Source organism: Zootoca vivipara, chromosome 4 (genome assembly GCF_965207765.1).
Source record: "Zootoca vivipara chromosome 4, rZooViv2.hap1.1, whole genome shotgun sequence".
NCBI classification, from domain to species: Eukaryota; Metazoa; Chordata; class Lepidosauria; order Squamata; family Lacertidae; genus Zootoca; species Zootoca vivipara.
Genome location: NC_142587.1, coordinates 101622621 through 101649550, shown reverse-complemented (window position 1 = coordinate 101649550; position 26930 = coordinate 101622621). Strand labels below are relative to the sequence as shown.

At 44.5% G+C, this 26930-nt stretch overlaps 1 protein-coding gene across 1 annotated transcript in view; it reads right to left on the bottom strand.

Moving 5' to 3' along the window:
• The window catches only part of LOC132592087 (uncharacterized), a 52985-nt gene that overhangs the window by 3043 nt on the left and 23012 nt on the right, over positions 1–26930 (bottom strand). Inside the window, exons 7-14 of the mRNA XM_088669014.1 lie at positions 15290–15877; positions 8767–8873; positions 6656–7148; positions 6372–6453; positions 3679–3761; positions 3434–3560; positions 1732–2739; positions 961–965 (exon numbers count right to left, since the gene is read on the bottom strand). Coding sequence (XP_088525140.1) covers positions 961–965; positions 1732–2739; positions 3434–3560; positions 3679–3761; positions 6372–6453; positions 6656–7148; positions 8767–8873; positions 15290–15877 — 2493 coding nt within the window. The remainder of the gene's footprint in view (positions 1–960; positions 966–1731; positions 2740–3433; positions 3561–3678; positions 3762–6371; positions 6454–6655; positions 7149–8766; positions 8874–15289; positions 15878–26930) is intronic.

Sequence of the window (26930 nt, the reverse complement as noted above, 5' to 3'; positions counted from 1 at the left end):
CCAACCGGGTATGTTGCTGGAGTGTGCCTGGAGCCGTCGGGTGGATTTACGAGGTGTGACGCACTTTGAATTTGAACAGCGATCTGAAGCTAAGTTCAGCTAAAGGGCAAGGAGAGCCACAAATCTATCAAGAGTTTGTGCATAATGTGAAACGGCTGTGCCTTGCCTGGAAAAGCTGTAAATTTTATAATTTTATAATAGATTGACAGTTTAAGAGCTTTGAGAAGAAGGTGGAAAACGATCTGAGTCTTGCAAGATGGTGCTGGTCTGCGCTGGAAGATCGACGCAGCAGGAGAGACACTCCAGACAAAGAGAGATTTAAGGGGAGGTCGGACTGAATAAGATTCACACAGGAGAATGAATATGTGTTAAATCTCGTTTGATGCTTATCTCAGCAGCTGTGGAAAAATTGAAAGAAAACATCTAGAGGGTCTGTTGGGAAAGATCGGGATTATTACGGACTTTGAGTGAAGATTTGGACATTAGAATAAAGACGGCAGTGTGGACAGTTATCAGGAATCCCCAAATTTTGAAGCATGGGAACTCAATTTTTTTATGATTTGGCATAACATTTGGTTTAATTGATATGTATTTGTATAATTTGAAATATTGGATGTGATATGATTGTGTTTTAATTGGAAAATTAATAAATAGATTTTTTAATTAAAAAAAATTCCTTCCAGCAGCACCTTAAAGACCAACTAAGTTTTTTATATGTCTGTTTTCTTTGTCCATGGAGTTTCCTTGGCAGGGATACTGGAGTTGGTTGCCAGTTCCTTCTCCAGGTGGATCACGGTTAGTCAAAACTCTCCACTATGACCTGTCCATCTTGGGTGGCCCTGCATGGCATAGCTCATAGCTTCTCTGAGGTATTCAAGCCCCTTCGCCACGACAAGGCATTGATCCATGAAGGGGAGAAAAGCAATGACAAACCTAGGCAGCATCTTAAAAAGCAGAGACATCACCTTGCCGACAAAGGTCCGTATAGTTAAAGCTATGGTTTTCCCAGAAGTGATGTATGGAAGTGAGAGCTGGACCGTAAGGAAGGCTGATCGCCAAAGAATTGATTGCTTTTGATTAAACTTTGGGAAAGATAGAGGGTACTTTACTTACTGTTCTGGCTCAAGCAATGCCGGACGCCTTCACATGCAGCTCTGACTGTCTGAGATGGACAAGCAGAGACACACTCTGCATCTTGTCACAATAAAGTAGTTTAGCTCTACTTTATGGTTTTGTGTGTGTTGTTCTTTCACGCTGGGAACAATCACATATTTCCTGTGCCATATTGTAGCCGGGAATCAGCACACAGGCTTTCTCCTAGCCCTGGGGCTTATCTCACAACTTTAATAAAATATTGGTGGGGGGGGGTTGGTAAGGCCCGCCTTGCATAATCAATCACATGATGCATGCACACCATTGGAATGGCAATGCCTATCAGCTGGGGGTGACACCCTCAATTATCTTATGGGGGGGGAGTCCTCAGGGACTCTAAGAGTTGGCTCCTATTCCCTACACCCACAGGCCTCAGGATGGTTACAACATAAAAACACAATATAAAAGCACAATTCATCTGTAACCCCCATCCCCACCACATTTTGAAAGGGCATTAGATGTCAATCAGCCAAAGGCCTGGTTTAAAAGATGTGTATTTACCTGGCTCCTAAAGCTATATAATGAAGGGTTTCTCCCCTGTATGACTTCTTTGATGGGTAGTGAGACTGGAGCTCCAACTGAAGCTCTTTCCACATTCCACACACTGATAGGGTTTCTCCCCTGTGTGAATTCTTTGATGGGATGTGAGACTGTGCCTCTGACTGAAGCTCTTTCCACATTCCTCACACTGATAGGGTTTCTCTGTTGTATGAATTCTTTGATGGGAAGTGAGATGGCCACTCTGACTAAAGCTCTTTCCACATTCTACACATTGATAGGGTTTCTCCCCTGTATGAATTCTCTGATGGGAACACAGAGCGGAGTTGCAACTGAAGCTCTTTCCACATTCCACACACTGATAGGGTTTCTCCCCTGTATGAATTCTTTGGTGGGAAGTGAGAGAGAAGTTGTGACTGAAGCTTTTTCCACATTCCTCACACTGATAGGGTTTCTCCCCTGTATGAATTCTTTGATGGGAAATGAGACTGGAGTTCTGAGCGAAGGTCTTTCCACATTCCTCACACTGATAGGGTTTCTCCCCTGTATGAATTCTTTGATGGGAAATGAGACTGGAGCTCTGAGCGAAGGTCTTTCCACATTCCACACACTGATAGGGTTTCTCCCCTGTATGAATTCTTTGGTGGGAAGTGAGAGAGAAGTTGTGACTGAAGCTTTTTCCACATTCCTCACACTGATAGGGTTTCTCCCCTGTATGAATTCTTTGATGGGAAATGAGATGGAAGCTATAATTGAAACTCTTTCCACAGTCCACACACTGATAGGGTTTCTCCCCTGTATGAATTCTTTGGTGGTAAGTGAGACTGTTGCTGTGACTGAAACTCTTTTCACATTCCAGGCACTGATAGGGTTTCTCCCCTGTATGAATTCTTTGATGGGAAGTGAGATGGAAGCTCTTGCTGAATCTCTTTCCACATTCCAGGCACTGATATGTTTTCTTCCCAATGGGATTTATTTGATGGGAAGAGGAATGGGAACTTTCCCCCCTTTCAATATATTTATAGAGCTTCTCCGTTGTGGGGATTTTATCATGGTCACCCTTGTTCTTGATTTCCAGTCCATCACTATCTGCAATGAAGAGAAATGGATTAGAGTCTCAGGGAGAACGTAATGAAGAATACTTGTTAAGACTGGTCATAGAGGCATAACACAAGTGGGTTAGGTGGATGGTTTTACTGAAGGGTTGGGTGCGTTAATTAACGGGGATCAACTGACATCCTTAGGGAAACTTGTGATTCGATAAACCTGGCTCATCTCTAGAATGGATTTTGTTTGGTTCCATCATGGAATCCCCTCCATTTCCAATGTCAGTCTTCTCTTCGGTCAGCTGACAGGAGCAAAACCAAAAACCTTCAGAAGCTACTTCAACTTAATAATAATAATAATAATTTATTATTTATACCCCGCCCATCTGGCCGGTTTCCCCCAGCCACTCTGGGCGGCTTCCAAGAAAACAGAAATTCTAAAATACAGAAATCCATCAAACATTAAAAGCTTCCCTAAACTTTCCTAACAACTCTGAAGTTTACAATTAACATTGCCTGGGCAGTTCAGACCAGACTGATCCTTGTTTAATAAACTGCAAGTGGAGGAAGAACATTAACAGAAAAAGATAGTTATTTACTGCTCAAGGTTTATTGTGGGAATATTGTAATTCCAGGTGTTTTTGACGACGCTGTTGAGTTCTGTGAAAATATATGAGGTTCGTCACAAGGAGAGTTTTGAATTTAGAAAGATACTATGATCCCACAGGGAGCCTTACCAAGAGAGGCCACGATCCCACAATTCTCCTCCATGACATCCTTATGCAGAGCTCTCTGGTCAGGATCCAGCAACTCCCACTCCTCGTCTGTGAAATGAACAGCAACATCTTCAAAGCACACTGTACCCTGAAAGAAAAGGCGAAATGTCCTCCTCTGTGACAACACTGTTGTTCCCCACCACTCCTTGAGCTATGACACTGTTCCAGCCCTTGGCCTCTGTCCCCACAAGGCAGCTTCCCCTGACCTGAACTGGTTCCACAGCCGCTGCTTCTCTTCTGTCCCCATTCAAAGATGGATGAAGAGATCTAGCCAGTATCACTGTGTCACCTGCAAGAGGAAAAAGGTAAGGGGGAGAGACTTTATAACTTCGGGTGTAAATAAGAAAAGAGGAGTAGTTTTGTATATAAAGGAGAAATATGATCCTAAGTTGATTTCCAAGGATGAAGAAGGGAGAGTGATTGTAGTCCAAATGATGCTGCAAGGGGAAAATTTCAATATTTATGGAACTGAAAGGAAATAATTCAATATTTATGGAACTGAAAGGAAAAGAACAGTCCTCCATCATATGGAGGATGAATGAAACTTTAATTGATGACCAAACAATAGTGGAAAAAGCAAAGGAGGCTATTTTAAGTGGAATTTACATAAAGAAACTGGACTCGAAATGGTTTGGGATGCGAGTAAAGCTGTAATGAGAGGCTCCTTGATACAGAAAAATAGCTTCCAAAAGAGAGAAAGAGAGAAAAAGAAAGAAGAAATCCTGAAGCACCTCATGGAGAATGAGAAAAGGTTAACATTGAAACCTAAAGATGAACAAATAAAACAAAATATTAAGATGTTGCAAACTCAGTTCTCCATGTTGGTGAATCAGGAGGTTGATTGGAAGATAAAATTAATGAGACAAAAGAATTTCGAATCAGCGAATAAGACTGGAAAGCTACTAGCTTGGCAGTTAAGAAAAAGTCAAAGTCAGTATACAATTAATAAGATTAAAATAGGAGATAAGATGACAGAAGATCCCAAAGAAATAAGAAAGGCCTTTCAAAAATTTTATAAAGATTTGTATAGGATGGAGAAGGAAGACATGAAGAAAACAGAGAGATATTTGGAAATTTATAAAGTAAAACAAATTCCACTAGGAAAAAAGAAACCAATTGAATAAGAGACATGGGGGAATGATCAATGGTCTTCAATGTCTGTATACTAATGCACAGAGCATGGGAAATAAACAAGATGAACTTGAGCTCTAGGTACAGGAAACTAAATACGACATAATAGGCATCACTGAAACCTGGTGGGATGAGTCTCATGACTGGAATGTAGTAATAGAGGAATACAATCTATTTCAGAGAAATAGACCAAACAGGAAAGGAGGAGGAGCAGCGTTATATGTCAGGGATGTGTATACCTGTGAAGAGATCCAGGATTTAAAACTTCAAAGCCAAGTTGAGAATATCTGGGTCAAAATTAAGGGAGAGAAAAATAACAGTGATCTCATTGTGGGAGTCTACTATAGATCCCCAAGCCAAAATGAGGACACAGATGATGCCTTCCTGGAACAGATGACCAAGCATCCTATATAATAAAGTGCAAGTGTCTCTGCGTCCAGTATTCCCTGTGTCCCTGGTTGTCCGCTACTGCGCTTGTGCCCCACGGACACAGGGATTGGACACAAAGACTTGGAACGCACGCGCTCTCTCCCCAGCCCCCACCTACCGCTTCTCTGCGGCCGCCAAACGCCGCTCCCGGCCGGACTGAGCGTTGGCGGCAGGGGGGGGGAAAGAGCGCACTTGTGTGTACGTCCAGGAAGGACAGGTCCCGGGGTCCGGAGAAGCGCTGCGCAAGCGCTTCTCCAAACCCCGGGATTTCTCCTTCCTGTCGGCGGCTGGGAGAGAGGAAGGAAGGAGGAGAAAGGGCTGCTTTCTCCTCCTTCGTTCCTGTCCCCCTGCCGCTGACAGGAAAGACAGGTCCCGGGAGCACTGGATCGAGGAGCCGGTCTGCAGAGTCAGCACCCAGCAACGCCGTGCTGGACTGAGGAGGCGCTGCTCCATGCGGCGCTGCTGGGTGCCGACCTGGCAGGCCGCTTCCTTGATCCGGCGGCCTGCCGGGTCGGCTCTGGTCAGCGCTGCGCGGAGCACCGGATCGAGGAGCCGGTCTGCACTCAGCGCCCAGCAGCGCCGCACGGAGCATCGCCTCCTCAATCCAGCACGGCGTTGCAGGGCGCTGAAATTGATCTATAATGAATTGAAAAAGATGCTTAAATATACCTTTCCCAAAAAGCCGGAAGCATTTTTGCTGGGCTTGATAGGAGAGGAAATTGGAAGGGAAAACAAAGACTATTTATGTATGCAACAACTGCGGCAAGAACTTTATTAGCCCCAAAGTGGAAGTTACGGGAATTACCAACGATGGAGGAATGGCAGACGAAGATGATGGACTATGCGGAACTGGCAAAATGGACCTGCAGAGTTCAAAACTAGGACAAACTAAAATTCCAAAGAGATTGGAGTGAATTCATTGACTATGTAAATAAAAACTGTAGAAGGTTGAAGACACTAGCAGGATTGAAATAACTCCTATGACATGGAGTTTACAATATAAGATTAAACTGTGAGACATAGATTTGAAAAGGGAAAGCTGGTTGGCAGGTCAGCAGAGCAGGAGGGAAAGGCATATATGGGAAATTACTGATTCTTGTTTAAAGTGAAAACTCAATAAAAATTATATTCAAAAAAAAAAGAGAGGGAAAGTCTCGCCTGCTGAATGCGTTTGGATGTTTGCGTGCATTTCAAATAATAGTTGTGCAGAAATACATCTCCCCTCCTCTGGGCTTTTGGCCCCTACTATGTCCCCCAATTAGAGATGGAAAAAACGCACAGATGAGTTGGAAAACCGACAGAATGAGACCAAATGGAGAAAAAACTCCTCCCTCCTTACCCAGCTGCCTCTGTCTGGTGTCCAACAGAGGCCTCTCTGCCTCAGAAGAAATCTGGCCCATTTCTGCAAAGAGATCTTTTCTCTGAAAAAGAAACAAGCATTCAAAAAAGAGAATGGGGAGGAGGATTATAAAATGAATGTTGGGGCCAACAGCTTTAAGGGTGTGAGTTCTCATTCCATGGATGCCTTCCCATAAAAAGGATGGGCCTTCAGCAGACCATAATGGGATGTTCTCTGTCCTGTTTGGATCCCCTTGGGAGTATCCAGAGGAAAGTCTGTCTCACCTGCTTTCTCTCCTCTGCCTGACTCAGGAGGAAACCTTCGGCCAGGGCCACCGCCTGGGAACTAGTCTCCGCTCCACATTCCCTCACCCAGCTCTCCATCTCTGGGGGAAGGACAGCCAGGAACTGCTCCAAGATCACCAGGTCCAGCATCTCAGCTTTCGTGTGCCTTTCTGGCTTCAGCCACTGGTGGCAAAAGTGGTAGAGTCGGCTGCAAACCTCTCGGGGTCCTTTGGCCTCCTGGCAGCAGAACTGCCTCAACTGCTGGCTCTGCACCTCTGAGCGGAAGTCGTCCTCCTCACCCAGGATCTTCTGCACTGGGTTCTCCCAGAATCCCCCACTGGTCCCAGTTTGGATGGCATGGCCTCTTCCTGCTTCAAGGCCAGCTGAGTCTTGCTCATCCATCTGTGCTCTCAGGAAGCCTCTAAGAGATCGGAAGGAACCCTTTGGTCTTCTGCCAAGTTCTGTCCGTCTTAATGAGAAGTACTCGCAAATCCTACAAAGCAAAGTTCTGTTACAAAAGTTGTATAATATCAGAAGGAAATGGTTCCCTGAAGCAAGCATGGGTGCGTCTTGCTAGGAAACAGGGCTGGACTGCACTACAGCCCAAACCATAGTTATCTTTCTGAAAAGAAAGAGGATGAGGAAGAGGGGAAGAAGTAAGTCTCTAGCCCTCTTGCAATGCAAAATGTGGAGGCAACTGAAGGGATTTCTGGGAGGTGAATCAGCCTGGTTTCTTCTGCCTTCCAGTCAATGCATGAAATCAGAACCGACTGACAAGGGAGTCATTTCTATCTTGTGAAAAATGGATGCTTGGCTCTAGTGGGTGGTCCAAACTTGGGGGTCCTCAGGAGTTGCTCCCCATCCCACCCCCTGCTTCTGTTTCATTTTCTTGCACTTAGACTCTCTGCCACTCTCAAGACAGGCTCCTGGGGTGGGGTCCCTTTTTCTTTGCTCTGAAGGCCAGGTATGTATCTGGCCAACCCTCTGAGGGCCAAGTGGATGGGCACAAAGACATCTCCCTTGAAATTTAGGCAGGTAATTTAGTATTATTATTCTATTAGATACGGTAGCTTGACACACACACAGCCATGGATGCCAAGGTCCCTGGAGGCTCAATGAGTAGCAGCGCCCATTTCTGGCTCAGCTGGTTTGGACTCTCTGCCACTCTCAAGACAGGCTCCTGGGGTGGGGTCCCTTTTTCTTTGCTCTGAAGGCCAGGTATGTATCTGGCCAACCCACTGAGGGCCGGGTGGGTGGATCCAAAGAAATCTCCCTTGAAATTTAGGTGGGTCCACCTAGTCCAGCAGCATCCTGTTCTCACCATGGCAAGCAGATACCTCTCTTGGGACCTGAGCACCAGAGCAACCCTCTCCCCTCCTGCCAGCAGCTGGTCTTGGGAAGCCTTGCCACCTCACCCCGTGGAGCAGGCATCCCCAAACTTCGGCCCTCCAGATGTTTTGGACTACAATTCCCATCATCCCTGACCACTGGTCCTGTTAGCTAGGGATCATGGGAGTTGTAGGCCAAAACATCTGGAGGGTCACAGTTTGGGGATGCCTGTGTTAGATAGCTCAACACACACACAGCCATGGATGCCAAGGTCCCTGGAGGCTCAGTGAGTAGCAGCGCCCATTTCCGGCTCGGCTGGTTTCCCAGCAACAATCCCTTTGGGACAGAGAGGATGTGGTCCTGGGATGCCATGCTCTGGGTGCAAGGGGATTGCTGCAGTGGCCTCCGTGTGGAGCTGCCCTTGGAGACGGCTGGGAAACTGGTTTGCAATGCAGCAGCCAGACTATGGGCTGGGATCCCTCTCTTTACTCCTGGCTTTTCTCTCCCACCTTTCCTCCCTCCCTCCTCCTAGTGGGTATTTTTATTGGGGGGGGGCTAACACAGAGTTAAAGTCCCAGGGACTCCTTTGTTTGAAGAAGGGAGATTTCGGGGGAGTTTGGGATCCTCTGATCTCCAGGACGGAGAGCCTTGCCGATCTCGCCCCCCCCCCCCGCTGGAAGGACCCTCTCCTCCCTAACTTGTCGTCCCCCCCCAGTCACCCTCCCCTGCTGCAGCCCTGGGACCCCCCCCCCTCCGGTATCCCGAGAGGGGGGGGGACTCACCCGATCATCCCAGGAGGGAGGAGACAGCGATGCAGCCCTTGCAGGAGAGACACCAAAGCAGGAAAGGAGGACTGGGGAGGGAGGGAGGGAGGGGCCTTGGCTCTGGAGGACCTGGGAATCCCCCTTGCTTCCTGTCCTCTCTAGGAAGGCAGATCAGTTCCATTTAACCCTCGCAAAGCCGAGTCCATCCAGCTCAACCGTCTCTCGCTTGGCAGAACCTAGGCATTTTATTATTTTTTAATGGATCTAAGGGGCACCGCCCCCCCCCGGCTACGCCAATGCCTAAATATACTTTTGGGGGTGTTGACTCTCTGTTGGACTCTGATCATCTCCCTCCCTTGGGCAGAAACCAGAGGAACATCTTGCAGGGAAAAGGGCTTTGCAGGAGGCAAGGAACCTTCTCCTCGAATTCAGGAGTGGGAGGGATAAGAGGGGACCCCAGGGTCATCTAGTCCAACCCCCAGCAATGCAGGAATCTCAGCTCAAGCATCAATGGCAGATGGCCGTCCGATCTCTGCTTAGAAACCTCCAAGGAAGGAGAGTCCACCACCTCCCAAGGGAGACCTTTCCCCTGCCAATCTGCTCTTAGATGTCCCTCAAGGCAGCGGGTCCTGAGTTCTAGCATTGCTGAAACCATTGCACTGGCTACCAAGGAGGAACCAAGCGAAGTTCAAAATAAATAAATCCTATTCTCATCATAAATGAGTAATACTTTCTTATGCACGCTTTTTCTGTCTAATAATTATTATGCATGGTTTTTATGCTAATATACAAGTTTCCCCTTCCAGAAATGCTTAATTGCGAATTCAAGGGACACTGAAGTCTTTACAGAAATGACAGGACAGCTTTCCAGATTAGTTATCTGGGAGTGAGGCAGTGGGCAGAGTGGCATTGGGCTCGCTAAAATGCCAACTACTACAGGAATCACTTGCTTGAGCCTTGGTTGGACTGTGTTCTCGAAGCTACCAACATAAGTCTGACCATGTGGAAGATAGGAATGCCTGGTGTGTTCTGGTCCATGGGGTCACGAAGAGACGGACACGACTAAACAACAACAACAATTTCACTTTTAAAACAATTTTTAGGCCAGTATTCTCCCCTGTCCTAGTGATCTCTTCCACAGTAAGATTTTTACCTAATACTTTGGTTTGACTCTTAGTCAATTTAAAATCTGCAAGTTGTCCAAAATCTTGTATGAATACCAGTGCTTCATTTGCACTGGATTCTGGCTTCTGTAATGTCAGCACTAGATCATCAGAATACTCCACATCTGCCAAGCTTTAGGAGGAGGACTAAGGGCTGAAATGAAGCCCCCCAGATCCCCAAACGTTGAGGGGAAAGGGTCTATCTCCCGTCTTCATTTTCATTATCAGTCATTTCCACCTAAGAAATGAGAAGAAAGCAGCTGCCCATGTTAAGCGCAGGGTTTGTTGGGGTGGAGATTAGTGAGCTGACGATGCTATGATTTTTTAGCAATATATATTATTTGTTCTTATCTGTAAGTGAAGTCACATTTGAAACAACACAGAAGCAGTCAAAGGGAATTTCCTAGGAAGTGTTTTATTCAGTCTCACCCGCAATCATGTGTGCTGAACACACAGAAACACAATAGATAATGTGAAATTACTGGGAGTTACAGTCTCCAAATAACACTCAACACATGCAAGAAGATTAATGAAATAGTACACATGATTTCCCCACCTCCTTTTTAAAAAACATTGCTTTGATTTTTCTTCATGGTATAGAAGATAAATTTTAAAGAAAGCAATGGTTACAACAGTAAACAACAAATAGCTTGTCCTGATGAAATTTCAGACTTTCATTCTGCCATGTGTTTAAGTTTCATTTGATTATTCTAAAAGATCACGCCACCTTTCCCCATGAGTGCTGGGTGGATTCCTGCAACAGTCTTAACAATTTATGCATTCAATAAACATTGGCCACATGTTGTAAAAGGAATATGGATTGTGTTCCCCCACCTTCTTGATTTTCCGTGGCAAATAAAATTTAAGATACTGTACTAAAATGTGGTATGACACAACCTTGATGGCAGAAAGTGAGGAGGAATTAAAGAACCTTTTAATGAGGGTGAAAGAGGAGAGCGCAAAATATGGTCTGAAGCTCAACATCAAAAAAACCAAGATCATGGCCACTGGTCCCATCACCTCCGGCCAAATACAAGGGGCAGAAATGGAGGCAGTGAGAGATTTTACTTTCTTGGGGTCCATGATCACTGCAGATGGTGACAGCAGTCACGAAATTAAAAGATGCCTGCTTATTGGGAGAAAAGCAATGACAAACCTAGACAGCATCTTAAAAAGCAGAGACATCACCTTGCCGACAAAGGTCCGTATAGTTAAAGCTATGGTTTTCTCAGTAGTGATGTATGGAAGTGAGAGTTGGCCATAAAGAAGGCTGATCGCCGAAGAATTGATGCTTTTGAATTATGGTGCTGGAGGAGACTCTTGAGAGTCCCATGGACTGCAAGACGATCAAACCTATCCATTCTGAAGGAAATCAGCCCTGAGTGCTCACTGGAAGGACAGATCCTGAAGCTGAGGCTCCAATACTTTGGCCACCTCATGAGAAGAGAAGACTCCCTGGAAAAGACCCTGATGCTGGGAATGATTGAGGGCACTAGGAGAAGGGGACGACAGAGGATGAGATGGTTGGACAGTGCTCTCGAGGCTACGAACATGAGTTTGACCAAACTGCGGGAGGCAGTGGAAGACAGGAGTGCCTGGCGTGCTATGGTCCATGGGGTCACGAAGAGTCGGACACGACTAAACAACATGATAGGTGGGCCTGACTAAGGCAGAATACAGTGGTACTATTCTTGCCCTTGATCTGATTCTGCCTTCTGCAACATTGGCCTCCGCTTCCTATTTGGTGTCGTCTGCAAATGTGATGAGCATTCCCTCAGTTCCTTTATCCAAGTCATTTACAGATCCTTTTATTTTATTTCAATTAAACTTTTTATTGCACTAGCCATAGGCCATGTCATTATTCAGAAGGAGAACAAAAAACAACAACACCCACACACAATAACCATAAAAATCATCGAGCACCACACATACAATAAAACCACGGTCACAGCTACTAAAATTATTTGTTGCATCAAATAGAATAGAATAGCAGAAGATTCTCAGGTAAGATGTGCCAAATTAAACATCTGAATCCCCTTTGCAGTTGACCACTATTTGCACTATTTGCAGTTGACAACAACAACAACAACAACAACATTTTATCTATCTATCTATCTATCTATCTATCTATCTATCTATCATCTATCTATCTATTTTATCAACTGTGATCGGGCTCATCTCTGATAGGGAGGGTGAAACAGACTATAGAGATGAGGTGGAGCAGCTGACAGAGTGGTGCAGAGTTAATAACTTGCTCATAAATACAAAGAAAACAAAGGAGCTTGTGGTGGACTTTAGGAGACAGAGGAACAAGGTCCAGCGACTTTTGATGGACGGAATCTGTGTGGAGAGGGTAACAACGTTTAGATTTCTAGGCATTGAGTTACAGAAGGATCTGTCCTGGAATGTTAATACAAGGGGGCTTGTGAAGAAGGTGCAGCAGAGACTGTATTTTTTTGAGAATTTTAAGGAAAAACCATCTTCCACAAAAGCTGCTGCTTGCCTTCTATCACTGCGCCATACAGTGTGCTTACGTATGGTTTATGTGTGTGGCACGGAAGCTGTACTTCTCAGGACAGAGCAGGGCTGTGTAGAATTATTAAAACAGCAGAGAGCATTATTGGCTGCTCACTCTCCACCTTAGAACAAATCTACAACACCAGGTCCCATAGAAAAGCACTAGACATACCAAGAGATCCAACGCACCCTGGTCACCATTTCTTTGAGCTCCTGCCATCGGGACGAAGATATAGAACAATACAGGCAAGAATGAGCCGTCTCAGGAACAGTTTTTTCTCTAGAGCGATTTTGGCCTTAAATGGAAAGCCTGGACTTTGAAGTCATCTTATTTTACTTGTTATTTTGTATCGTATTTACTGTTTTTAATTAGGTTTTGTAGTAATTTTGGATTATGCGGAATACTTTATCTGAGTGGATGTAGCAACCGAGTAGTCTTGTTGTTCCCGCAAGGGGACAATGACAATAAAGATATCTTAAATCTTATCTAGTTCTTTCCTCCTGATCTTCTTAGCTGCCAGCGCATAGAGTGGTACTTTATAAGTAACAAAGGCGTTGTTGTCGCTCAGCAGCCATTTCACCCTTTGCACCCTATTCAAATGTCTCCCATTCGTAAACAGGTGTTTCATAAATCGGTCTCTTGGGTCTATATATAACGGGCACTTCAATAAATAAGGGCACAGGTCCTCGACGCAGGGCTGTCCACACAGACAGAGTTAGTTACAGGTAGGTAGCCGTGTTGGTCTGAGTCGAAACAAAATAAAAAAATTCCTTCAGTAGCACCTTAAAGACCAACTAAGTTTTTATTTTGGTATGAGATTTGGTCTTTAAGGTGCTACTGAAGGAATTTTTTTATTTTGTCACACAGACAGAGCCTCTCTTCGTAATGTACTTTGCCGAACCGTCCATCTAACACCGCCGAGGGCATCAATTGGAATTGTAAAAGCAATTCTTAGTACAGCAAGTGGGAGCTTTGTCGGGTATCTGGCTTGGGCATGCTCCCTTTTGATAAGTGGGAACCGTGGTGAGCTCTTGGAAGAAGCAATAATGGTTAGATCCCTTTCTGCATCGGACCTAAATAGACAGTCTCTTAAGTGCCTCTTATCCATCTTCATGGTCACCTGAAGATCTTGCAATTCGTATTAGGACAAGAGGCGTTGAATGCCAGCCTTCCAACCTTTGGTCTGTTCCTGCTCGGTGTGAGACATAGCAGGGAATCTCTCCTCCAAAAGAGATTGTTTTCACATAATTTAGGCACAGGTAATCAATTCTAGCCTGTATTGTTGTCAAATCAGCTTCAGCAAGAAGAAGAGCAGCTGGGGTCCCCTTGGGGAATGAGAGCACTTTCCTGAGGAATTTGTTCTGCACTATTTCTAAGGCTTTGTTAGCATTTGGGTCCATTCCCCATATCGCTACTCCATGGAGCATCTGGGAAAGATTTTCAACACAGGTTCTAATAGCTGACCACCCGCAGTAAAATAGAATTTCATTATTGCATGTCATTTATCAAGACGCTGAACAAGTATGGGCCCAGGGCAGAACCCTGCAGCACCCCTCTTGTCACTTTTCCCCAGGATGAGGAAGACCCATGAAGGAATCCTCTTTGGGTTCGGTCAGTCAAATCCGCCTAACAGTTACCTCGTTCAGCCCACATTTTACCAGCTTCCTCACATAAATGTCGCAGGGGACGTTGTCAAAAGCCTTACTGAAATCAAGATGCATTATTTCCACAGCTGTTCCCAGATCAACAAAGTTTGTAACTGCATCCAAAAAAAGGAGAGGAGAGATTTCTCTGATTTTACATGTTTTTGAGAAAGTCTTCGGATGAAGGGCAGATAAATTTTAAAAATGATAGTAAATAAGGATATTGACAAGCTGGAACATGTGCAAAGGTAGGCGATTTATGTATTTATTTAATTTGTATGCCACCCGACCCAGTGGTTCCGACTGTTGGGATATTTGTTCATGCTGTGCTTCTCAAGCAGCGAGGCTAGTGTGATTTGTGTCTGTGTTCCCAGGAGAAAGGAATGTACAGTGGCGCCTCGCAAGACGAATGCTCTGCAAGACGAATTTTTCGCAAGACGAATGTGTTTTGCGATTTCAATGGAGACTTGCAAGACGAAGTTTCCTATGGCGCACTTCGCAATATGAATTTTTTCCGTCCCATAGGGTGCCTCACAAAACGATTCCCCCCATCTTGCGAGGCACCCTATGGGAAACCGCATTTCAATTTTTCGCTATACGAAGCGACTCATTGAACGAATTAAATTCGTCTAGCGAGGCACCACTGTATCTTATCTGCCTTTCTCCCCGTGTGATGTTTTCCACTGTACTTTACTTACTGTTCTGGCTCAAGCAATGCCGGACACCTTTATATGCAGCTCTGACTGTCTGAGATGGACAAGCAGAGACATACTCTGCATCTTGTCACAATAAAGTAGTTTAGCTCTACTTTATGGTTTTGTGTGTGTTGTTCTTTCACATATTTCCCGTGCCATCTTGTAGCCGAGAATGAGCACAAAGGCTTTGTCCTAGCCCTAGGGCTTATGTCACAACTTGAATAAAATAATGGTGGGGGGCTAGGTAAGGCCCGCCCTGCATAATCAATCACATGATGCATGCACACCATTGGAATGGCAATGCCTATCAGCTGGGGGGTGACACCCTCAATTATCTTATTGGGGGGGAGTCCTCAGGGACTCTAAGAGTTGGCTCCTATTCCCTACACCCACAGGTCTCAGGATGGTTACAACATAAAAACACAATATAAAAGCACAATTCATCTGTAATACCCCTCCCCACCACATTTTGAAAGGGCATTAGATGTTAATCAGCCAAAGGCCTGGTTCCTAAAGCTATATAATGAAGGGTTTCTCCCCTGTATGAATTCTTTGATGGGAAGTGAGATAGGAGCTCCTACTGAAGCTCTTTCCACATTCCACACACTGATAGGGTTTCTCCCCTGTATGAATTCTTTGATGGAAAGTGAGACTGGAGATCTGACTGAAGGTCTTTCCACATTCCTCACACTGATAGGGTTTCTCCCCTGTATGAATTGTTTGATGGGAAGTGAGATGGCCACTCTGAGTAAAGCTCTTTCCACATTCTACACATTGATAGGGTTTCTCTCCTGTATGAATTCTCTGATGGGAACACAGAGCGGAGCTGTCACTGAAGCTCTTTCCACATTCCAGACACTGATAGGGTTTCTCCCCTGTATGAATTCTTTGGTGGGAAGCAAGACTGGAGCTCTGACGGAAGCTCTTTCCACATTCCCCACACTGATAGGGTTTCTCCCCTGTATGAATTCTTTGATGGGAATAGAGATGAGAGATATAGCTGAAGGTCTTTCCACAGTCCACACACTGATAGGGTTTCTCCCCTGTATGAATTCTTTGGTGGGAAGTGAGACTGTTGCTGTGACTGAAGCTCTTTCCACATTCCACACACTGATAGGGTTTCTCCCCTGTATGAATTCTTTGATGGGAAATGAGATGGAAGCTATAATTGAAACTCTTTCCACAGTCCACACACTGATAGAGTTTCTCCCCTGTATGAATTCTTTGGTGGTAAGTGAGACTGCTGCTGTGACTGAAGCTCTTTCCACATTCTACACACTGATAGGGTTTCTCCCCTGTATGAATTCTTTGGTGGTAAGTGAGACTCTTGCTGTGACTGAAGCTCTTTCCACATTCCACACACTGATATGGTTTCTCCCCTGAATGAATTCTTTGATGGGAAGTGAGAGTGTCGCTCCGACTGAAGCTCTTTCCACATTCTACACACTGATAGGGTTTCTCCCCTGTATGAATTCTTTGATGGGAAGTGAGATGGAAGCTCTTGCTGAATCTCTTTCCACATTCCAGGCACTGATATGTTTTCTTCCCAATGGGATTTATTTGATGGGAAGAGGAATGGGAACTTTCCCCCCTTTCAATATATTTATCGAGCTTCTCCATTATGGGGATTTTATCAAGGTCACCCTTGTTCTTGATTTCTAGTCCATCACTATCTGCAATGAAGAGAAATGGATTAGAGTCTCAGGGAGAACGTAATGAAGAATACTTGTTAAGACTGGTAATAGAGGCATAACACAAGTGGGTTAGGTGGATGGTTTTACTGAAGGGTTGGGTGCATTTATTAACCCGGATCAACTGAAATCCTTAGGGGAACCTGTGATTAGATAAACCTGGCTCGTCTCTTGAATGGATTTTGTTTGGCTCCATCATGGAATCCCCTCCATTTCCAATGTCAGTCTTCTCTTCGGTCAGCTGACAGGAGCAAAACCAAAAACCTTCAGAAGCTACTTCAACTTTCCTAACAACTCTGAAGTTTACAATTAACATTGCCTGGGCAGTTCAGACCAGACTGATCCTTGTTTAATAAACTGCAACTGGAGGAAGAACATTAACAGAAAAAAATAGTTATTTACTGCTCAAGGTTTATTGTGGGAATATTGTAATTCCAGGTGTTTTAGACAACGCTGTTGAGTTCTGTGAAAATATATGAGGTTCGTCACAAGGAGAGTTTTGAATTTAGAAACAGATACTATGATCCCACCGGGAACCTTACCAAGAGAGGCCACGATCCCACGATTCTCCTCCATGACATCCTTATGCAGAGCTCTCTGGTCAGGATCCAGCAACTCCCACTCCTCGTCTGTGAAATGAACAGCAACATCTTCAAAGCACACTGGACCCTGAAAGAAAAGGGGAATTGTCCTCCTTTGTGACAACACTGTTGTTCCCCACCACTCCTTGAGCTATGACACTGTTCCAGCCCTTGGCCTCTGTCCCCACAAGGCAGCTTCCCCTGACCTGATCTGGTTCCACAGCCGCTGCTTCTCTTCTGTCCCCATTCAAAGATGGATGAAGAGATCTAGCCAGTATCAATGTCTCACCTGCAAGAGGAAAAAGGTAAGGGGGAGAGACTTTAACTTCGGGTGTAAATGTTAGGTTAGAGCCTTCAGGTGATGAGGCTCAGCGGTCGGACTTGGCTGATAGCCTGGAACTGGAAGGGAGGCTTGTTTTGACAAGGGCTGAGGAACTGGCTGGGAGGGGTGAGCAAATGGCAGAAATACCTCAAACCTCAGAAGAGAGTTTGTCCGAGTCTGTTCCTAGGTCTTTAAGTTTACAGGAATGCAGGAGGGGAGGGTTGTTGTTCGAGCGTAGGGTTAAAAGGAGACAAAATCACGCTAGAGAGCTAGATGAGTCATCATCCGATTAACTAGTGGCCTTAAGCAGGAAGCTGCAGTCTTTCTTGTGGTTGCTTGCCTTTGTTTTCTATTTGGAATAAGTCTCACTATTCACAAACAGACTGTGTGCCTGTCAATGCTGTTGCTTACAGTAAATAAGAAAAGAGGAGTAGTTTTGTATATAAAGGAGAAATATGATCCAAAGTTGATTTCCAAGGATGAAGAAGGGAGAGTGATTGTAGTCCAAATGATGCTGCAAGGGGAAAATTTGATTATTTTTGGCGTTTATGCACCAAATGAAAATAAGGCTGAATTCTATAAAAGAATTGGATGATCAGAAGATAATTTTAATGGGGGATCTCAGTGGAGTGGTAATGCCAGAATTAGATAGATCAGTAAAAAGGAAAACAATGAAAGAAGGCAAGCTACCAAGACATTTTTTTATTTCATTGAAAACATTGGACTAGTTGATATTTGGAGACTGAAACATCCAACTGCGAAACATTTCACATTATTTTCCAAGCCGAACCAAAGCTCAGTAAGAATAGATTTCACTGCATATGGATATCCAAGGAGCTGGTGCCAAGAACAATTAAAAATGATATCACCCCGAGAACATTATCAGATCATAATTCAATATTTATGGAACTGAAAGGAAAAGAACAGTCCTCCATCATATGGAGGATGAATGAAACTTTAATTGATGACCAAACAATAGTGGAAAAAGCAAAGGAGGCTATTTTAAGTGGAATTTACATAAAGAAACTGGACTCGAAATGGTTTGGGATGCGAGTAAAGCTATAATGAGAGGCTCCTTGATACAGAAAAATAGCTTCCAAAAGAGAGAAAGAGAGAAAAAGAAAGAAGAAATCCTGAAGCACCTCATGGAGAATGAGAAAAGGTTAACATTGAAACCTAAAGATGAACAAATAAAACAAAATATTAAGATGTTGCAAACTCAGTTCTCCATGTTGGTGAATCAGGAGGTTGATTGGAAGATAAAATTAATGAGACAAAAGAATTTCGAATCAGCGAATAAGACTGGAAAGCTACTAGCTTGGCAGTTAAGAAAAAGTCAAAGTCAGTATACAATTAATAAGATTAAAATAGGAGATAAGATGACAGAAGATCCCAAAGAAATAAGAAATGCCTTTCAAAAAATTTATAAAGATTTGTATAGGAAGGAGAAGGAAGACATGAAGAAAACAGAGAGATATTTGGAAATTTATAAAGTAAAACAAATTCCACTAGGAAAAAAAAAACCAATTGAATAAGAGACATGGGGGAATGATCAATGGTCTTCAATGTCTGTATACTAATGCACAGAGCATGGGAAATAAACAAGATGAACTTGAGCTCTTGGTACAGGAAACTAAATACGACATAATAGGCATCACTGAAACCTGGTGGGATGAGTCTCATGACTGGAATGTAGTAATAGAGGGATACAATCTATTTCAGAGAAATAGACCAAACAGGAAAGGAGGAGGAGCAGCGTTATATGTCAGGGATGTGTATACCTGTGAAGAGATCCAGGATTTAAAACTTCAAAGCCAAGTTGAGAGTATCTGGGTCAAAATTAAGGGAGAGAAAAATAACAGTGATCTCATTGTGGGAGTCTACTATAGATCCCCAAGCCAAAATGAGGACACAGATGATGCCTTCCTGGAACAGATGACCAAGCATCCTATATAATAAAGTGCAAGTGTCTCTGCGTCCAGTATTCCCTGTGTCCCTGGTTGTCCGCTACTGCGCTTGTGCCCCACGGACACAGGGATTGGACGCAAAGACTTGGAACGCACGCGCTCTCTCCCCAGCCCCCACCTACCGCTTCTCTGCGGCCGCCAAACGCCGCTCCCGGCCGGACTGAGCGTTGGCGGCAGGGGGGGGAAGAGCGCACGTGTGTGTACGTCCAGCGGCAGGGGGGGGAAGAGCGCACGTGTGTGTACGTCCAGCAAGCGCTTCTCCAAACCCAGGGATGTCTCCTTCCTGTCGGCGGCTGGGGGAGAGGAAGGAAGGAGGAGAAAGGGCTGCTTTCTCCTCCTTCGTTCCTGTCCCCCTGCCGCTGACAGGAAAGACAGGTCCCGGGAGCACTAGATCAAGGAGCCGGTCTGCAGAGTCAGCACCCAGCAACGCCGTGCTGGACTGAGGAGGCGCTGCTCCATGCGGCGCTGCTGGGCACTGACTCTGCAGACGGTGCTCCATGCAGCGCTGCTGGGTGCCGACCTGGCAAGCCGCTTCCTTGATCCGGCGGCCTGCCGGATCGGCGCTGATCAGCGCTGCGTGGAGCACCGGATCGAGGAGCCGGTCTGCACTCAGCGCTCAGCAGATCGGGTCCTTGATCCGGTGCTCCACGCAGCACTGCTGGGTGGCAACCCGGCAGGCCGCTTCCTTGATCTGGCGACCTGCCGGGTCAGCGCTGATCAGCGCTGCACGGAGCACCGGATCGAGGAGCCGGTCTGCAGAGTCAGCGCCCAGCAATGCCACACGGAGCATCGCCTCCTCAATCCAGCACGGCGTTGCTGGGTGCTGACTCTGCAGACTGGCTCCTCGATCCGGTGCTCCGCGCAGCGCTCACATATGTTATAGCGCCCGTTTATTTAACGGGCTGAATGACACTAGTTCTAAATGAAGTGAGATAGTAGTAATGGGGGATTTCAACTATCCTGATATGGGTTGGATGTCAAACTCAGCCAAGAGCATAAGGTCAAACAGATTCCTCACTGGCCTTGCAGACAATTTCATTGTCCAGAAAGTGGGAGAAGCAACAAGAGGATCAGCCATTTTAGATCTGGTCCTAACCAATAGTGATGACCTGGTTAGTGGGGTAGAAGTGGCAGGGCCATTAGGTGGGAGTGATCATGCTTTTCTGGAGTTTATTGTTTAGCGGAAAGGAGCAACCAAGCATACTAAGACTCAAATCCTAGACTTTAAGAAAGCCGACTTCAGAAAACTTAGGGAAATGCTGGTTGAGATCCCATGGACAGAAATACTAAAAGGCAAGGGAGTTCAAGATGGTTGGGAGTTTGTTAAAAGGGAGATATTAAAAGCACAACTTCAGGCAATACCAATGAGACGGAAACATGGAAGGTGCCTAAAGAAGCCAGGGTGGCTATCTATAGAACTTTTAACTGAGTTAAGATTTAAAAGGGATATGTACAAAACATGGAAAAAGGGGGAAATCACCAGAGAGGAATTCAAACAAATAGCCATAGATTATGCCTTCCTGGAACAGATGACCAAGCATTCTAAATTAAGTGAGATAGTAGTAATGGGGGATTTCAACTATCCTGATATTTGTTGGATGTCAACCTCAGCCAAGAGCATAAGGTCGAACAGATTCCTCACTGGCCTTGCAGACAATTTCATTGTCCAGAAAGTGGGAGAAGCAACAAGAGGATCAGCCATTTTAGATCTGGTCCTAACCAATAGTGATGACCTGGCTAGTGGGGTAGAAGTGGCAGGAGCATTAGGTGGGAGTGATCATACTCTTCTGGAGTTTATTATTCAGCGGAAAGGAGCAACCAAGCGTACTAAGACTCAAATCCTAGACTTTAAGAAAGCCAACTTCAGAAAACTTAGGGTGCAGCCTTATTTGCTGATAAGGGTCCTTTAAGTTGCGCCCAGGCAGGACAGAGATAGTCAATAAGACACCAGGGTTGAATTCAGAGAAAGAATTTAATTCTTATTAATAAGAGACTCAAGGTGGTCAGCCACGACAAGAGTAGAGAAACACAGCTTGCAAAGCTTCTTTATACACTTCTTTGGGCTCCTTTCCCCCTCCCTGTAAATGTGCGCACGCAAGGGGTTCACGCACGCAAGGGGGTCACTAGTACACGTCCTGTGCGTAAACACATGCTGACTAATGCTGCCCCGGTAGCATCTTCCAGCAGCCTTGAGTGCATAGACGCAAAGGTCAGAAACACTGAGGCAAAGGCAGGGGTAACATAAACAGGGCTATAGGGGACAATGGTGATTTACGCATCTTCCCCCTCCTTCACATCGTCTATGCATATTGTCAATTACTGTCGAATTCATATCTCTGGGTGTAGACTCTAAACACATGCTGGCTCAACAAAGCCTTTAGCCTTCAGTTTTACGCGTCAAGCCAGCAACTTCGAGCAGCCTTGAGTAAGGCTACACGTCAGGCATAGCAGCTGATAAGCCCTTCTGTGTTCCAGACAGGGCCAGCTCATCTGGCCTTGATAGCTTAGCATTCTGCCTGGCTTCCCCTTTGGCACACAGAGGCATAGAGGCAAAGCACTTTAAGCAAAATGGTCAAAGGCCTGGAAACGATGCCTTATGAGGAACGGCTTAGGGAGCTGGGTATGTTTAGCCTGGAGAAGAGAAGGTTAAGGGGTGATATGATAGCCATGTTCAAATATATAAAAGGATGTCATATAGAGGAGCGAGAAAGGTTGTTTTCTGCTGCTCCAGAGAAGCGGACACGGAGCAATGGATTCAAACTACAAGAGAGAAGATTCCACCTCAACATTAGGAAGAACTTCCTGACAGTAAGAGCTGTTCGGCAGTGGAATTTGCTGCCAAGGAGTGTGGTGGAGTCTCCTTCTTTGGAGGTCTTTAAGCACAGGCTTGACAGCCATCTGTCAGGAATGCTTTGATGGTGTTTCCTGCTTGGCAGGGGGTTGGACTGGATGGCCCTTGTGGTCTCTTCCAACTCTATGATTCTATGATTCTATGAATACAAAAGTAACAATGCAGGAGATTCAAATGGCAATAAAACGTACGAAGCAAGGCAAAGCTCCAGGACCGGATGGCTTTACAGCAAAATATTATAAAACTCTTAATGGAGAATTGACACCTGTTCTTTGGGAGGTGATGAATAATATTTTGAAAGAAGGGCAGATCCCGAATACGTGGAAAGAGGCATATGTACAGTGGAACCTCGGTTTACGAACACCTCGGTTTAAGAATTTTCGGTTTACGAATGCCGCGGACCCACCTGGAACGGATTAATTCACTTTCCATTACTTTCAATGGGAAAGTTCGCTTCAGTTTATGAATGCTTCCGTTTATGAACAGACTTCCGGAACCAATTACACCCATGCTTCGGGTTACGTACGCTTCAGGTTGAGTACCAATTGTGTTCATAAACCGAGGTACCACTGTAATGCTAATCCCTAAGCAAGACACAGATCGTTTGAATGTCAAGAATTATAGACCAATATCGTTACTAAATAATGATTATAAGTTTTTCACAGATATTATGGTGAACAGATTAAAAGAAACTCTTAATGGGTTGATTCATTAAGATCAAGCAGGTTTCCTTCCTGGTTGACAATTAAAAGAGAATATAAGACATATTGTGGATATAATAAAATATTTGGAGACCAGGAATGATAAACAAGCAACATTCATGTTTATAGATGCGGAAAAAGCTTTTGATAATATTCCGTGGCATTTTATGAAGAAAAGTTTGGAACTGATGGGAGTTGGAGGATCTTTTGAGGAATAGATGCAATATACTCTGAACAGAAGGCAAAATTGATTGTGAATAATATATTGACAGAAAATTTTGAAATAGCAAAAGGTACTAGACAGGGGTGCCTGTTGTCTCCATTATTATTTATCGCGGTCCTGGAGGTATAGACAAATAGGTTAAGAGATGCTTCAGAAGTGAAAGATATAAGGATTGGTGTAAAGGAATTTAAGTTAAAAGCCTTTGCAGATTATTTGGTTTTAACATTAGAAGAACCTCAATCCAGTGTAACAAAAGCACTGGAGAAAATGGATGAATTCGGGGAATTAGCAGGGTTTAAGTTGAACAAAATTAATACTAAAATGTTAGTTTAAAATATGGTTAAAGAAAAAATTGATGAATTGCAACAAAGGTCTGGGATTATGGTGGTAAAGAAATATTTGGGAATTTGGTTTACTGTAAAAAATTTATGATAACTACAAACTGGTATGGAAAGAAATTAAGAGTGTATTGGAAATATGGAATAGATTAAACTTGTCATTTTGTGGTAAAATATCTGCGGTAAAATGAATTTATTGCCTAAGATGTTATTTTTATTCCAAATGATTCCAATAATTAAGGGGACAGGACAATTTAAAAAATGGCAAAAAGTACTTTCAAGATTCAACTGGCAAGGGAAAAAAGGATAAAATTTAACTTACTAATAGATGAGAAAGAAAGAGGTGGATTCTCTGTGCCAGACTTGCAACTTTATAACGAGGCGTCCTGTCTATGTTGGTTGAAGGAATGAATTGCACTAGAAAATACAGACTTATAAGATTTGGAAGGATACGACAACAGATTTGCTTGGCATTCGTATCTTTTGTATGATTAAGTTAAAGTACATAGAAGCTTTACAATCCATGTGATAAGAAGATCCATATACGACGTCTGGGAAAGGAATAAAAACCTGTTGGAAAGGAAAACACCATGGTGGATTCCACCTGTGGAGGTATTAACTGTAAAGAAATTGAATATAGAGGGAAGGTGGGCCACCTATGAAGACATGTTAATGAAAACCGATAGAGGTTGGAAATAAAGCCATATGACCATATTGAGGATGTTTTTGCAGGTTGGTTGCAATATCATCAAGTAAAAGATGTTTTTATGTGTGATAAGAAAGTAGGGTTTGAAGATTAAAAAATCTAGATTTCAAATTGAACTGTTGGAAAGCAGAAGTAAATGGCTATCTAAAATGTATAATCTTTTATTAGAATGGTATACAAAGGATGAACAGAAAAAAGAAGTTATGATATTAAAAGCACAACTTCAGGCAATACCAATGAGACGGAAACATGGAAGGTGCCTAAAGAAGCCAGGCTGGCTATCTAAAGAACTTTTGACTGAGTTAAGATTTAAAAGGGATATGTACAAAAAATGGAAAAGGGGGGAAATCTCCAGAGAGGAATTCAAACATATAGCCAGCACGTGTAGAGACAAAGTCAGAAAAGCTAAAGCACAGAATGAACTCAGGCTCGCTAGAGAGGTTAAAAGCAACAAAAAGGGCTTTTATGGGTATGTCCGTAGCAAAAGGAAAAACAAGGAAACAGTGGGGTCACTCAGAGGAGAAGATGGTGAAATGCAAACAGGGGACAGAGAAAGGGCAGAACTCCTCAATGCCTTCTTTGCCTCAGTCTTCTCCAAGAAAGAAAACAACGCCCGACCTGAAGAATATGGAGCAGATGATTCAGCAGGGGAAACACAGCCCAGAATAAGTAAGGAGGTAGTACAAGAATACTTGGCTAGTTTAGATGTATTCAAGTCTCCAGGGCCAGATGAACTACATCCAAGAGTATTAAAAGAACTGGCAGAGGTGATTTCAGAACCACTGGCAATAATCTTTGAAAATTCCTGGAGAACAGGCGAAGTTCCAGCAGACTGGAGGAGGGCAAATGTTGTCCCTATTTTCAAAAAGGGGAAAAGAGAGGACCCAAACAATTACCGCCCAGTCAGCCTGACATCAATACCAGGAAAGATTCTAGAGCAGATCATTAAGCAAACAGTCTGTGAGCATCTAGAAAGAAACTCTGTGATCACTAAAAGTCAGCATGGGTTCCTGAAAAATAAGTCATGTCAGACTAATCTGATCTCATTTTCTGACAGAATTACAAGCCTGGTAGATGAAGGGAACGCTGTGGATGTAGCCTATCTTGATTTCAGCAAGGCCTTTGACAAGGTGCCCCATGATATTCTTGTAAAGAAGCTGGTAAAATGTGGGCTAGACAATGCTACCATTCAGTGGATTTGTAACTGGCTTACTGACCGAACCCAAAGGGTGCTCATCAATGGCTCCTCCTCATCCTGGAGAGTAGTGACTAGTGGGGTGCCACAGGGTTCTGTCTTGGGCCCAGTCTTGTTCAACATCTTTATCAATGACTTGGATGATGGGCTTGAGGGCATCCTGAGCAAGTTTGCAGATGACACCAAATTGGGAGGGGTGGCTAACACCCCAGAGGACAGGATCACACTTCAGAATGACCTTAACAGATTAGACAACTGGGCCAAAGCAAACAAGATGAATTTTAACAAGGAGAAATGTAAAGTACTACACTTGGGCAAAAAAAATGAAAGGCACAAATACAGGATGGGAGACACCTGGCTTGAGAGCAGTACATGTGAAAAGGATCTAGGAGTCTTGGTAGACCACAAACTTGACATGGGTCAGCAGTGTGATGCAGCAGCTAAAAAAGCCAATGCAATTCTGGGCTGCATCAATAGGAGTATAGCATCTAGATCAAGGGAAGTAATAGTACCACTGTATTCCGCTCTGGTCAGACCTCACCTGGAGTACTGTGTCCAGTTCTGGGCACCACAGTTCAAGAAGGATACTGATAAGCTGGAACGTGTCCAGAAGAGGGCAACCAAAATGGTCAAAGGCCTGGACTGGACTGGATGGCCCTTGTGGTCTCTTCCAACTCTATGATTCTATGATTCTATGATAAAATGGGCAATAGACTTTGGGTATCGTCAGGGGATTGTTGCGGCTACTCTCGAGTAAAGACGCTCCCGTCCGCTCTATCTTTCAGAGTTTTATTGTGCATATTATTTGCAGTGCAGAGATAACAGAAAACACGACTGCCTAGTCCGATTCAGAACCCGGCAATGGCTGCTTCCATCATCGCGTCTTGGACCAGCATAAAAGCCTGGGCACCCCAAAGCGCCTCCCCCTAGCCCTGCGCGTGGGCGCGCACCTCAATTTGGGCGCTGGAACGGGCTGCGTTCCTTCTCCCGTCCTCTGGCTGGAGCGTTGCAGAGGCTTCGGTACCTTGCTGCGCTGTCCTTCCCCCTCTGGCCAGCTGGCTTGGTGCCTAGGCTCTGACGCGTCTGAGAGCCCCCTCTCCACCCCGCTCCATTCCTCATTCCCTTCTCCTGACCCACTGCTAGTGCTGTCAATGGCCGACGTGCTGGTCAGGTATAATATTGAATGTGATACATGGCTAAGATTATGGAATGAAAGTCTAAAATTTACAGCATGTGTTGCTTTAAAAGAAAATGTAATGGAAATGGTGTACAGGTGGTATTTAACACCAGTAAAGCTGGCTAAAATGTATAGCAGGCGTCCCCAAACTTCGGCCCACCAGATGTTTTGGACTACAATTCCCATCTTCCCCGACCACTTGTCCTGTTAGATAGGGATCATGGGAGTTGTAGGCCAAAACATCTGGAGGGCCGCAGGTTGGGGTTGACTGATGTATAGGATGAGTAATAGATTATGTTGGAAATGCAAAGAGAAGGATGGAAATTTATATCATATGTGGCGGACTTGTGACAAGGTAAGAACATTCTGGGAATTGGCACAGAGGTGGAAAACAAGAGATTCCATCAATAG